Source organism: Accipiter gentilis, chromosome 20, assembly GCF_929443795.1.
Source record: "Accipiter gentilis chromosome 20, bAccGen1.1, whole genome shotgun sequence".
Classification (NCBI taxonomy): Eukaryota; Metazoa; Chordata; class Aves; order Accipitriformes; family Accipitridae; genus Astur; species Astur gentilis.
Window position 1 is genome coordinate 4,494,422 of NC_064899.1, and position 14,654 is coordinate 4,509,075.

The following is a 14,654-nucleotide window of genomic DNA, read 5'->3' on the forward strand; positions in this document are numbered from 1 at the left end:
AGGGAAAAAGTTGAAAATAAGGGAGGGGAGAAGTACTCTTTCCTCAAGAACCAGTGGTGGTCAGGCCTAGAAAATGGAACCTGTAGATGAATTATTCAACGTAATTTTTTGCTTTTAGAAGTTTGGCTGCTCCTCCTCCAGCTTCATGTACGTGTAGGACAAAGTGAGGTTTTGGGCCAGGAAGGAGTTGTGGAAGCTGGAGGAAGTTCTCTGGGTCACCAAGCCACCACTGTCCAAGCCCCTTTCATTCACCTTTGCTCTTGCGGGGACCTCGGTGCCGTTTCTGGTGTCTTCCCGTGGCTGACCCTGAATTCTGGCACTCATACGGACTTGGTCAACACAGTTTGCTTGGACTGGTGTTAAAACAAGGTCTGTGGTTGCTTGAGCCAGCTGCTTCACACTGAAAATGTCATTTTATGAGGCTTTTACAAATATTCAGCCAGCTGATAACGTCTTTTATCCTTCAGAGGACAGCCCCACTGCTATGGTCTTCTGAACTAAGGGAGCAAACGGTGACAAGTCAGGGTCAAATTCAGCTAGAGTTTGTACAGGTGGAGACTCCAGGGGAAAGGATAGTTTCAGTCTGTCAGGCGAGAACTCATTAAGGAGGCGGATGATCATGGGTTTCGACATGCCTGCAGGATAGTTGACTGGCCACAGCGGGAAAAAATTATGCTACTGACTGCTATTTTTCTATTATCTGTGGGTGATCTTTGAAAGGTGTTTATGCTTCTCACGGGCCTGTCTCCTAGTGTTTCTTTTTTATTTTTTGCCATGCGACTGGTTTTAATGTATGCATCACCTTTAATTCAGACTGTGGTTGCACTCTGCAGTGCGTTATAAATATCTCTTCTTAAATCCAGGAGAAATGTCAGTATCTGCCTGACGAATTTCTGAATGTGCAAAGATCTGAAACATATTTCTAATTTTAATAAAATGAAATACAAGTATTACCAGTCTTTAAAGACATCTCTGGTGTCCTCTCTGAAGTAGTAAATTCAGCCCTGAACACTGATTTATCTCCTCTTACACAACAGCTAAGAGGTAATGCTAGGAACTGGTAACTCACCAGGGTTTTTCGAAATTGTTACAAGGTTTATGAAGCTGAATTCTTTTACGTAAGGCAAACAAGAAAGATGAAATGTTTTAAAGAGCATCTTCATTTCTCTTCAGAAAACCTGCTAACAGTTCATAGTTTTCAATCATTAGGAAATGTTCATGTTCCTTAGTACATAATTGATGGAGTCACAGATCTGACAGGCGATAACAAACCATTTTCAAATTTAGCCGGCTAGAAATCTTCAGTTCTCTTTGAAACAGCTGTTAAGGTTTCAGAGGGAGAAGTATGCTTCTCAGTATAGTAGCACCTGCTTGTATTGTCCCGTGCTGCCGTACGCAGATTTGAGGTAGATTTCAATATTGGTAATCATTCCATGAATATGCCGTTTTCAGAACAGAGATGCAATAAACTAAGAGATTCCGTAGTTAAAAAACCCCAATTATCAAGCAACTAGCATGAAATGTCACCAGCCAAATCACATATATCCTTCCCTCAAAGTTTCTGTTGCAGTGGAGTCCAAGTCGCAAAGCGATTCCCGAGTAGCTAACAGCGGTTTGCTTTGCAGTCATGACGGGTTCAATGGTACCTTATGAATGGAGTAAAAAAATCCCTGTCAAACTGTTGTGGCTTGGTCTGGAGTGTAATCAGACTGGCAGAGCTCAGTAAGCGTGCCGCCTGTTTCAACGCAGTGCTGTTTGAATTGCTAAATTTGATTTACACACCGGAGCAGGCTAATACTGATGATACCCAGTTTCAGGAGGAGAATATGTGAAAAGGTTTGCTTTAAATATTACATGACTTGTTTTAACAATAAGTGGGATTGTAAATATAATTCCAAAGGAAAAGAATGAGAATCCAGGGAGCTATGCTGTAGAGCTCCCATCAGATTAGCCTTCTGTGGTCAAGAAAACAGCTTTATTTTGTTTCTATTGGTTTTCTTATTGATATTCAAAAGTCTTCTTGAGTGTGTCCAGTCCAGGGACCTCTGCTGAGTTTGACTCCCTCAACTATTTGCCTCTAATAGTAATCTAATTGCTATAAAACTGGATTTTTTTACTTTAAACGTTTTAAAACAGCGGTGACTGGAAATGGCTTTGTCCTTGGGAGCCTCGGAAGACTGTGTTTCACCACTTACAGTTTTGGGACAGTGATCTTTAGTTTAAGCAGCCAACACTGCTATCCTAGCCAACCCGATTGCCTTCTGTGTTTGAAGGACTGTGTCTGTGATTGCGCGGAGCGCAGCGGATGTCACTTACCTCAATCCCAGTAAGGCTTTCCACACTGTCTGCCACAATAGCCACCTTCCAACGTCAGGACATTGAGGTCTGAGTACTTGGATAATTTGATTGCAAAAAAGCCGGCTGGATGGTCGGGTCCAGAAGGTGGTGGTTAATGGGACCTACGCTGCCTGTAGGGCAGCAATAAGTGGAGTAGTGCCGGGGTCTGTGCTGGGCCCTGTCCCACTTGACATCTTTATCAGTGACCTGGAGGAGATGAGAGACAGTTCTGGTCTCAAGTCTGCAGGGACACAGAGTCAGGTCAGGGCTGCCGTCCAGAGGGACCTAACCAGGCTGGAGGAATAGACCAGCGGGAATTTCATGAAATCTATCAAGGACAGACACCGAGTGCTGCCCCTGGGCAGGACGCTCCGGTGCAAGGACACAGGCCGGTCCCTGCCTGGCCGGGAGCAGCTCTGCGGGAAGGGACCTGGGCGCCTTGGTGGGCACAAGCTGGGCACGAGCCAGCGGTGTGACCCGGCTGCGGGGACGGCCACCAGCGCCCTGGGCAACCCAGTAGAGGAAAGACATGGTGTAACTGGAGCAGGTTCATCAGAAGGTCCCCAAGAAGGCCGAGGGCCAGAGCACTTGCCCTGTGAGGGGAGGCTGAGGGATGAAGTCTTGTTCAGCCTGGAGAAGAGATGGCTTCAGGGGAGGCCTAACATCAGCCTGCCAGGAGCTGCGAGGGGGTCATCGAGAAGACAGAACCATCCACTTCGCAGCGGGGCACTGTAACGGGCGTAAGCTGGAAGAGGAGGAGAGGTGGGATAGAAGGAAATACTTTTTCACACTGGGGACTGGAGCTGGCTGCCCAGAGAGGTTGCACAGCTTCCATCCTTGGGGAATTTTGAGACCTGACTGCTTAAAGTCCTGAGCAACCTGGTCCGACCTCAGAGCTGACCCTGGAGCTTGGACTAGATGCCCTCCGGTGGGTCCTTCCAACCTGAATTGTTGTCTGCGATTCATTCTATGAATATTTTAAAACTACCTTGAACTTCCAGCTAAATTTATTTGTGATCTATTTGTGGCCTTGATTTCTTGTTCTTCTTAGGCTTGTTCTTTGCCTAAAATAAATTTTATTCTGCAATGTATTAACTGAGAACAATAACATTCACTCTCAACTTTTGTTAAGCAGAACAAGCCACGCTCTTCTAATTTCCTCATGTGAAATAGAGTCCCTACTCCTTTTTCATCCTAATATCCCCTCTCTGCAGCCGTTCTGATTTGAATTCATCTGTCTTGCATGTAGGTGATCACAGCACTGCAGTACCGCACAAATCCAAATACAAGGTCAACGAAGAAATATTCATATCCTGCACTAGGCACTCTCGATGCTGAAAACATTCCACAGGACAACACAGCCATAGATTTCATTATTTTTTTACACCTGCGCCCTGCCCACACTAATCCTGTCACTGTTTATCATTTCTGGATCTTGCTTTCTACGTACAGACATACATAAATGCAGACATACGCAAAATTATTGTGCCATAGAAATTATTAATGATGACTAATCCTACCACTAAAAAGGCTTTTCTGATATTTGCCCTAAACATTTCTCTCACTACTAATTTTCATCACTCTTAATTGGACCATTTTTTTACCCTCAGAAGCTGTTAAGTGTTCTAGACCCAGGTGTCTTTCAAATATTTGTACAGAGAAATCTTGTCCTCTCATAAATTACAATGTTGATCTTTTCTGGTGAGTCATTTTTTTCCAGCACCCTAATTATTTGGATGTGAACAAAAAAGATTTATTTACAACAAAATGTTTTCATATAGTTCTCAATTTTGGTTTTAGGAACCTGTAAAAAGACCGCTGAAATATTCTTTAAATCCCAAAGATCACATGTACCTAAGAGGTGTGAGACATAACCTTTTAAGTATCTTGATCACAGAATGCCCTACTCTCCTTGAATCACAAATGCTTTTTGAGATCCTAACTCTGATCTCAGTTTGGTCATGTGCAGTTGTGGTCCTTCTGGGAAAGCAGGCTTCATTTAAGTAGTAATTAAGAACAAGTAATTCCCAGTGATAGAGCAGGTTTCCCCAGTCAGTTTCTCTCGTCTTCTGTTTCTCCACAAATTCCTCCTTTGGGAAATTGTTTAAAGACAATCTAGAAGTGAATTGTCGTAGTTTCTCAATCAGATTGCCTGTCGTACATTGATAATTTGCCATGCAGGAGATAAATTGGGGGTTTTTGAGACAGCATTTTGTTGTTTGTGGCTTATGTACTGCTTTTCACATTATTGTTTAAAGAGCTGTGAGTCATCTGTAGATTTAGTAAGTGAGTGGAAATCTGAGCTTGTGAGATTGTAATGCAGAATGCTGAGCCCTGGGTAGAGTTCATTGGCTAAATGTTTGTGAATATATAAGTAAGTGCTCTTAGCTTCAATGCTTAAATTATTTCTATCTCCCTTCCAAGTGTAGTTACAGAAGCCTCCTGTGTCTGGTCTTGGCACGTGAGCTTCTTATAAAGGGAAGGCACGCACTGATTCCAGCACCATCCTGTTGATCCCTGAGGGGGAATTTTCCAGCCACAGCCCTCCAGCTACTGCACAAAATAACTCTACAATTTTTCAGCCATTGGATTCAACTTCTTTTGAAACAGAAAAAGGTTGAACTGCGTACTGGGTGCAGGTGCCCAGGTAGGGGAGGTGGGGGGGTCGGTCTCTGTGAGGGGAGGCTGGGACTGTCCCACGGCAGACACAGCCGGTCCCAAGCAGAGATTCCCTTGTGAGCCTGGAGGGATCCTGGTGGAGCAGGTATCTCCCTGTAGCCCCTGGAGAGACCACAGTGGAGCAGGTATCTCCTGTAGCCCGTGGAGAGGACCATGCTGGAACAGGTATCCACGCTGCAGCCCATGGAGGACCCCACGCCACAGTATGTGGACATGCCCTGAAGGAACCGTGGCCCGCAGAGAGCCCGTGCTGGAGCAGGTTTTCCCTGAAGGACTGCAGCCCGTGGGAAGGCCCCAGGCTGGAGCAGGGACAAGTGTGAGTAGGCCGGAGCGGCAGAGAGGAGCCGTTATGGACTGACCACAGCCCCGCCATCCCCCTGCACTGCTGGGGGTGGGGAGGAAGAGGAGTCAGGAGTGAAGGCGCGAAGCTGAGCCTGGGAAGGGGGGTGGTGGTGGAAGGAAGGTAGTTCAGGTTTTGCCTTTGTTTCTCAGCATTTAACTCTATTTTAATTGGCAATAAGTTAAATTAATTTTCCCCTTGTTGTCTCTTTTTTGCTTGTAATGGCAATTGGTAAGAGATGCCCTCATCTCTGTCTCGTCCCACGAGCTTTTTCATCTTTTTTTCTCCCTCTGCCCTACTGAGGAGGGGGAGAGAGCAGCTGGGCAGGGATCTGACAGCCAGCCAAGGTCAACCCACCACAAGTTTTAAGTAAGCTAGCGCTCTCAGAGTCATTTCAGCCCTACTTTCTCATTTTGATCCTCAATGGACTTAATTATTAACTTGGAAATTATTTCCACTTCCATTTGATTAAATTATATTAGAATTTTTGCCATGAGACAAAAAACAGAGAAGCAAACTCCACAGCATCGATTAGCTATCATGATAAAGATGAATACTGGCTCATTTCTAATATAATGATTCATTACCTGGCAAAACTAAGGCTCTGCATTATTTCTACTTCAGTTTCCATTAGGATTTATTATTATTCCAGAAGTTGTAATGTACATTTCTTCTTTTTTTAAAAAAAATATGGGATGCCAATAGGCTGTAGTTAGAATGGTACTAGAAATTCACAGGCTGCTAAATTCAGCATCACTGCTTGGAAGGCAATGTCACTTCTGTGCACAGGCACAGCACCAGCACTCGGCAGATCTTAGAGACTCGAGACGAAGTGCAAGACTCTTCCTCTGCCTGTGTCGTACTTGTGTCTGACATCTTGCACATCCATGTGGGAGAGCTAAAAGAAAAGAAGAGTTCACATCTTCCCTTACATTCTGTAGAACACCCACGGGACTTCCTGCTTAAAGGCAAGGGACAATATATGCCTTACTTTCACACACCTGAACGGAGCTACAAACAACAACAAAATAAAGACAGAAAAGGAAGAATACTTGACTTGTGTCAACATTTTTTTCTTTTTGGAAGAAGGTTGTTCAGTTTAATCCTCATGAGAGTGGGAAAAATAACAGTAATGGATTAAAGCCAGAGTTTAAGAAAATACATTTAAATATATTTTTTTACTTAAAAATGAGTTTCCTCATCATTCAAAGACCTAAGAGTTAAACTATATTGTATACACCTCAGGTACAAATTGACAAAAGATCTAATAAACCAGACTATATAAAAAGCAAGAGACTTTTTTTTCCCGAAAAATGTATTTGTGTTTTAGCTGATCATATAAAAAGCATTAAATTTTTAAAAAATGTGTATATATTTTTCAAGTGTTAATGGTTTCACCATTTATCGTAACTACATTCCCAAGTCCTGTAACATCAGAGCACATTATCCTTAGCTGTGTAGCACAGTGAGCATAATCTTTACACTGAGGTCACTCTCATCACTACTTCCCCAGATCCGTTATCCTCTGACGAATCTTCCTGAGGTCTCATGCGGTTGAACAGATGTAACAATACATAGCCACACTGAAATCTTGGTGAGGTTAACTGTGTTGGATGAACTAAACTTCTGTTTCTCAGTGCAGTCAGTGGTAACAACAGTGTCCTTCCTGCTGAGGATTCTCCTCGATTGCTCTCTTCTATGTCTGTGGCTTTATCGTAATTTAACACATCCCAGTGTAGATTGACAGCCCTCCAACGCTTAAATACTCGATAAACAGATGCACCTTCATGTACTATCAGTCCTGAAATTAAGAAAATTTTTAAAAAAAGTTTGTACAAAATGTCGATGAATACCATTTTGAGAGCAAATAGAGATGTAACACATTGTAATGAATGTGGCAATTGCCAGAGCCTATTAAATTACTTATAACTCTCATAATTCAAATAAATTGTACATACAAAATATAACTGGTTATTCATGTGTTTAAGATTGGGAGGGGGGAACATGCAGAGGTAATAAAATTGTTCTGAATGAAAGCTCAGCGTAACCAAAACTGGAATAATCTGAGCATGCCTAACTGAATAAAGTATTTAGATTTAAATAAATCAATATAAAATGACCTTACTGGCAGATTTGTAAATTGACTTTTTATTTTATCCTTGTTCATGGTAAGTACTATTTATTTACTGAGATTTGTACTGGTTTAAGTAGATCTTTAAGTAGGTTAGACCTTCTGTAATGAGCAGGATGGCCTTAAATTTGTTTAAGGGTGTTTTGTAGAATTCAGTACAGATACAAACAAATTTAACTGTTTTCACATTCTTAGTTCAACTTGGGAGCACAGAAGATTTATGAAAAACTGAAACAGCTGTTAAGCATAATGACTTTCCTGTCTTGCTTCAGTAGAGCAAGAAGACATTAAATGTTACTATTAACTGTGATGAGCATGGCAAGGATGATAGGCTTTCTTCTTTCCCTTCAAAATTCAGCAGACAAAAGTTGAGAAACATCTTTTTTGTTAAGACCCAGGAAATCTTTTAAAGGGTCCTTCAAGGAAAAATGCAGATTATTTGGAGTCCTCAACAGACCAATCTACTTATGAACTTCCATGTAGTTAATATTTATGCTTATTGTATGCATTCAAGTAATTTATTTACTTAAATGAAACCCTTCATTTTTCAGATGTATGCATATGTATTTATACACACAGTCTTTATGTGTAAGTATTTCAAATATGGATTTACTGGGGATACACATGAGGCTTCTTACTAGTTTTTTTTTCTCAACCAGCCTGGTAACTTATATAGTTCTGAGCAATGTCACGTGTTTTCTCTGGCTCCCTGCTTTGGGAGGAGAGTGATCTGCCTAGCCCAAAACATTTATAAATTTTTTGTCCAGTGTGTTTCTTGCCTAAAATTTTCCTATACATGGCCACATCTATAATATGATCTGAGGTGTCATAGGTCATAGTCCTTTATCCCAGGAGATTGCATATCACCTGTTCCTACACAACAAAATTGTGATTTAAGTGTCTGAGGTCTCTCAGCATGGTTAACTGATACCAGAAAGGAGACATTCAAAGAAAGATGACACAAGCAGAAAGGATGATAAAAGCATTTATATGAACAGCAAACCTCAGATTCAAGTGCAATGATTTGCAGATAGCAATGCCTACTCTAACACATTTCTAAAGATCATTACACTGAAAGATGGAGAAACACAAAGATTGCTTTCAGAAGGACATGATAGCAAATGTAGCATCTCTGTAAGGCTTTCAAGTTGCCTAGAATTCGTTGAAGCATCCGATACAGCAACACTAACACAATATAAACTAAATTAAATGTTAAATATTCTAAATGTATTTTGTATCGGCATAGCATTTTAGTGGAAAATTTTCTTGATTGCAGGATGTCTATCTTCATCTTCTCAGATATATATATATATATATATAAATAAAGCAACCTGTCCTAAAAATTTAGCAGCCATGTTAATATATAAACACAGTTTCAAGACTGGCCATATTGGCTTAAAAACGATAAATGTGTTTGATCACATACAGAATCTACAAACCAAATAAGCCATGGTTTTATTGCTGTGACAAAGATCCCCCCCTTTTTTTTCTGTTGGATTTCCTATAGAATGATAAGGGAGATAAGCACCATTTTCCCTCTACCTGTCACTGGATCACAGTATTCTTTTGGCCAATTTCCCTCAAGACTGTGACGAGGCAAAATTGAGAGAACCTATTTACCCCAATGTAAAGATTTTTGATACCTGCCTGCACTCCACTGGAACCCGAACAACATATTTCAGAATAGAGAAGGAAGCAGCTGAGAAAGGGTCATTGAGGTACATGAAGTACATTTAAACAGTCAAAAGTATCCTCTCAAAATTAAGTCAGAAAAAGTCGTAGGATGACTTCTTTTAGGGAGCTTTTTTTTACTGTTTTTGAGCTTTCAGGATTTATTGAAATTATGTTTTCAAAGTTTTTTCAACAATGGCAAGAAAAGATGTTTTCTTTAAAATGGAAGCTCTTAGTCACACATGCTCTAAAAGAACTACCGAACAAAGGATCAAATATTGCAAGGCTTGAAATAAAGTTGTCAGAGCTGGCAATGCTGAAGGAGAAAAGGAGCACTTTCATAATTCCTCCCATAAAAAGCTTTATTTCCCATCTGATAAAACTAAAGATTGAAAAAGACCTATGTAGAAGAGGCAAAAGAATTCCAATAGATCTTTTGTCTCTTTGAAAGACATTTTCCAGTGGGCAGGGGAAAAAAGTTCTCGGCACCAACAGTTCCACGACCACAAACGAGAGGAAATCTGGGTAAGGTTTAAATGCTGGAGATTTTCCAGATCCAGACAAGTTCCTGTGCTCAAAATATAAGTAGGTAGTCACTAAAGTGAAGCTGGAAGAAAATGCAAAGGGTCTCCTTGTTCTTAAGAGTTTCACAGCAATGAATTGAGGGTATGAGAGAGAAAACAAGGATAAATCCATGAATAATACTGACTTGTTCCAAATACCATGATTTCAGCAGCACAGAGGACATAGTTGCACAGTCCTAGGGAAAAAAAATAAATTACTTGTTTGACCCAGATGATCCCAAGAGGATGTGTTAGAAGTCACTACTGATAGCTGTTCTGATGGTCTGACCAATTAGTATCTACAAGGAACAGAGTTCTGGGATGATAGACCTGGCACAATGTCCTAAGGCTCTAAGAAGACATACTTTACCTTCAGGATTTATTGCTAAGATGTAGGGATTGTAGTGGGATCCAGACAATAGGATTATGGAGAGATCGTAATTTTCTTCTCTTTTATTGCCAAGTACCATGAGATTCTTTCACTCTATCCAAAGGATTTCTTACCCTGAGTCACAAGACCACTTGAAATTTTTCATACTGAATGTCTTTACAAGCAGGCAACTTGTCTTAGTTCGTTCAGATTTGGTGCTATTATGTTCCAACATTGTCTTATTTATCACACTAATCTTACTTATAATCATTTAGGAATGGTCCTCCCAGAAACATCACAAACTTTTACCAGGGAATAAAAGACCCTTTGCAGAAACAGACTTCACCACTGGACAAAATGCCATGTTGTAATACTGTTCTAGGGCCCACAGATATAAAAAAAATATGCAATAAATTGCTTAAAGCATTAAAGTGAAACATGTCCACTCTAAAAATAGCAATGTAACTCTTTCTAAGCTATTTAGAATTAGATCTAATGCAAAAAAAAAAAAAAAGACTTTCTGAGTAGAGAAATATTAAGCGCAGCAAGATGTGTTAATTATAAGTAACGTCAGCCTGTACATTTTTACAACTAATGAGTTACACAAATGTTGCTACGCATCAAGTTCCTTGGTGGGGAAGAAAGAGGCTTTCAGAGGGCTACTCACACCTCACATTATTGGCTCCTATCTCTTACTCCCTTGACGTAGTACTACTGGCACCACTCATGTTTCTAGTGCAGTGTTACAACAGTGTTACATGCTCTGTATGAGCTGCACTGTTGTTCTGGGATTGCAAGTGAGTTATTATTATTTGTGAGAGATTTTGTTCATGTTAGAACCATTTATGACTAGCAGTTATGATTTATTCCAGTGAAAATATATAAAATTATATGACTTCACTGTTATGAGAAATAATTGCTAGGTCTACAAAGTAAAATGGCAAAGGCTTGGTGTACTGTTCTTCAGTGGCTAAATAAGGGGTTTATATTATTAATTCCTTTCATATTAACTCATGAACTCACTCCCTTTGGTAATCCCTATATGGATAGTCTGATCCTAGCACTATGGATGGTCTGATCCTAGCACTATCACTGCAGTAGCTCAGGGTTTCACAGGCAGTAGTTCTACTTGATCAGAATGTTCAAGGTTTGCCTTAGGAAAACTTCTACCATCAGCAAGTTTCAAAGAGAACAGCTTTATGCCCAGCTTAGATGCAGAAAAGTATAAACTAGTGACTTGTAGGGTTGAAACTAACACTGATAAGTAAAAACGATTCTGTTTGTTAGGAAGAATTCTGGAAATATTTGGAGTAGAACAAGGAGAACAATGGATATCAATAAAATGTGTACACTGGAATGAATAGAACATATTATATTGGTGATCTTTAATCTTTGGGATATTTCTTTTGGTGATAAGTAAAACAAGACCAAGAATTAAAATACAAGTTACATGTAATTTACTTGATAAGAAAGTGGGTGGTATGCTACGTATGGTATATAAATCAATCATTGGGAAAACAAGACATGCAAGTTTTCAAAGATGTCATATAAATATGTCAGAACCTTTAGGCAAACTGCTTTTAAAAATAATGACAACAAAACCCCTCAAAAAGTACAGATAGTTACACTTCAAAAAATGACTAAAAATTTTCATAGTTTATGCAAAGCTATAGGGAGGCATAACGGAAGGCAATTGGAGTAAGTGTTGGTCATACCACCAGTAACTTAAGCACTTGTCTTGAAATATGTGCTGCACAGGACAACCCTTATGTCTGCTTAGATTTTTCAGTGAAATAAAGAGAGATTCCAGTGGGAGTATAGGTATTCACTACTCACTGTAAATCCTGTTGAGAACTAAGAGAATACCATGGATGACTAAACACACATGAGAGGACAGGAGATACTAAGTCAGAACTGTGGCTGGCTGTCAGCATTACAAGCTTTATGATGTAAGAGATTATATATAACATGCAATGGTAAAATCATATGTTAATGCCTTTGGGAAGTCATCAGCATAATGGAGGGTTAGTGTTTTTAAAAATCATTCATGAGTAATAATTACATCCATCTATTAAAGAACTTTTTGAGTGTTTGAAATAAATTAAAATTATCAATCTAAAATCCCTCACTTCATGATGAAAGAAAAAGATACAATTGAATAGAGTTGAATATATTAATAAATGTTTTCAGGAGTTACAAGAACTCCTGGTCTGACAAGCTTACAGAATGCAGATTAGTTGAAATTATATGCAGCATAAGTGGGCTGAATGGATCTGGATCATCAGAATTCTGCAACTACCAAACCTCCTTTATGCAGCTTTCCGAATTTCCAGATACAGTTTAGTAAACTGTTAAGTCATATCTGCACTGAACTTTGTAATTACAAAACAGTGTCCAAATACATTTAATTATAGTCATTTTTACATAAAATTTCCCATGTATTATTTATGGTAAGACTATAAAATATGCATTTATGTAACTACAGGCAAGTAATTTTATCTGGTGGGTGAAGGCAGCTGCATGTCTACTTTGCTCCTGCGTGGTACCAGTTGGGCTAGAAGCTCCATAGCCATGTGAGGTACATCTTAGTTCGGTAGCTTCCAGTCCAGAGGTGCCTTGAGCCTGGCTGGCTTGAAAGGCAGCTACATAACTGCATGTTCCAATCTCTTGAAGGCTCGCCTTCCAAGAGTTTACTTCTACAGATAAAGACACTGATATTTCTGACCACCCACAGATGTTCTCAATTGTTTTTGAGATTAATTTGGTTTAGGCGTTTTAACAGTCAAACAAATGGAAAGAAATGGAAATAGTTTGAAATAACTGGTTATTCCAACTAGTTGATGCATACCAAAGTAAATTTTTTGCAGTTGTACTCTTTGTGAAAAAAACCAAACAGAATTTCATACAAATGAAATTTTTAGAATACCTGAAGCACATTTTGTCTTCAATTCATGCTTTTTTAAACAAAAGCAAAAACCTCAATATTGAGTGTTAAGCCAGAAAAAGTGGGATTCAGGAATCAGCATGTAAGAGGACATGTAGCTGAGCCCTTTTTTTTGTTTAAAGGCTGAGCACTTGCCCAGAGTATTAGACACCTAGCTTCTGTTCCTTTTTCTGTCTGAGAAAATTTGGATTCACAGAAGAAAGCCTGTGTTCTAAATATTCCAGAGTGGGCTTCTCTTAGAAAAATTACAAAATAAACAGAACTGGTAATCCACCTGAAATGTAAAATACCTTTACAGTAATAGGATAGTTTCAATAAAAGATGATACGGCTTTATGGTTGGAGCAAAAGCCTTGATATTAGGAATTACTCTGTTTCTTTGCACCTTACTGAGCAGAATTCAGCACTGTCCTTCTGAATTCCCATATATGAGATTGGGATAACATCAACAACTATCACTCAGGAATCTCAAAGCAAACATCAGATAGCATTTGACTTCTGTATTTTCTTGGATTGCGATTCTAAGAATGTGGTTTAATGTTTACTACGATTATTGAATTTTCCCTGCAAATAATCATATCTATTCTAACAATCAATTCAAGGTTGTTTTATCAAACGCTAACGGGATTTCTATTTAAATATTTCTGGGTCCAGTGTATTTTCAGAAATTTCAAAACTGGTCAAAAGAGCTTTGCATTAAATTGTGTTTTCTTTTACAAGATTTCAGCTAGAGTTAGATGACTTGAGGCTTTTTAATAGTAAAGTAAGTTACTACAGTTAGTACTATTAGAGTGTTTCGTAACTGTTTATGATGTACAAAGAACTCATGCCTGTCTTCTCTGTTCTCCTCTATTAGTAGCACAGTGACCTGTATAAGTCTGTGGACCTTAATTTAGGATATATAGTTTGATGACCTCTTCAAGGGATGCTTCTGCACTTCATGATGGTACAATCTAATGCAAAGTGGCATCAGTAGAAGACATGACAGCACATAATTTTACTAATTATTTTAATAATGTTTTTGTTATTTTAATCCATTTAACTTCCTGAACGTCACTATTTTTTGTGATTTTTCAGGAAATTGAAACTGATCCTGTTCTCACCACTAAGATCTTGGAGAGACACTTTGATGAATCTGACAGTAAAGCGTCTTTGGTTCTTCTCTCTTTGCAGTATTTGTAACACTGTAAAAAGCAGTATTTGCCAAAGGTATTAGCTGAGAATAAATCTGCAAAGAACGGGAGTGATCAATTAGAGTGACCAATTAGAAAAATAGTTATAGTCACAGTCTTAAACCACAGTCTGTGCTGTTTAAAGATTTTGAGCTTACCTATGCATACTAGATCCATAAAACCATACATTCCATAGCAGATTTGAAAAAGGATGTCCTTTCTTTGCCATACTGCATAAGGGCTGAAGGCTGACCATAGAAGCCAAGTCACACTTGCTACTAAGAACAGAGATCCTAGGATTACAGCAACCATCTGCACTTTCTCAACCAGTGTTATAGTAATGCTTTGCCACTAAAAGAGAAACAAAGTTGTATAAGATAAAAAGTTATTTTCTGTGATTGTACATTCAACTCCACTTTTTTTCCTGAAATCAGAAATTATTTTAATA

The 14,654-nt window shown here is 39.2% G+C and overlaps 1 protein-coding gene across 1 annotated transcript in view; it reads right to left on the reverse strand.

The window, feature by feature from the left end:
• Positions 1-6,650: 6,650 nt before the first annotated feature.
• The window catches only part of MARCHF11 (membrane associated ring-CH-type finger 11), a 31,567-nt gene continuing 23,563 nt past the window's right edge, over positions 6,651-14,654 (reverse strand). The window contains exons 3-4 of the mRNA XM_049823858.1: positions 14,365-14,557; positions 6,651-7,157 (exon numbers count right to left, since the gene is read on the reverse strand). Coding sequence (XP_049679815.1) covers positions 6,835-7,157; positions 14,365-14,557 — 516 coding nt within the window. The 3' untranslated portion in view covers positions 6,651-6,834. The remainder of the gene's footprint in view (positions 7,158-14,364; positions 14,558-14,654) is intronic.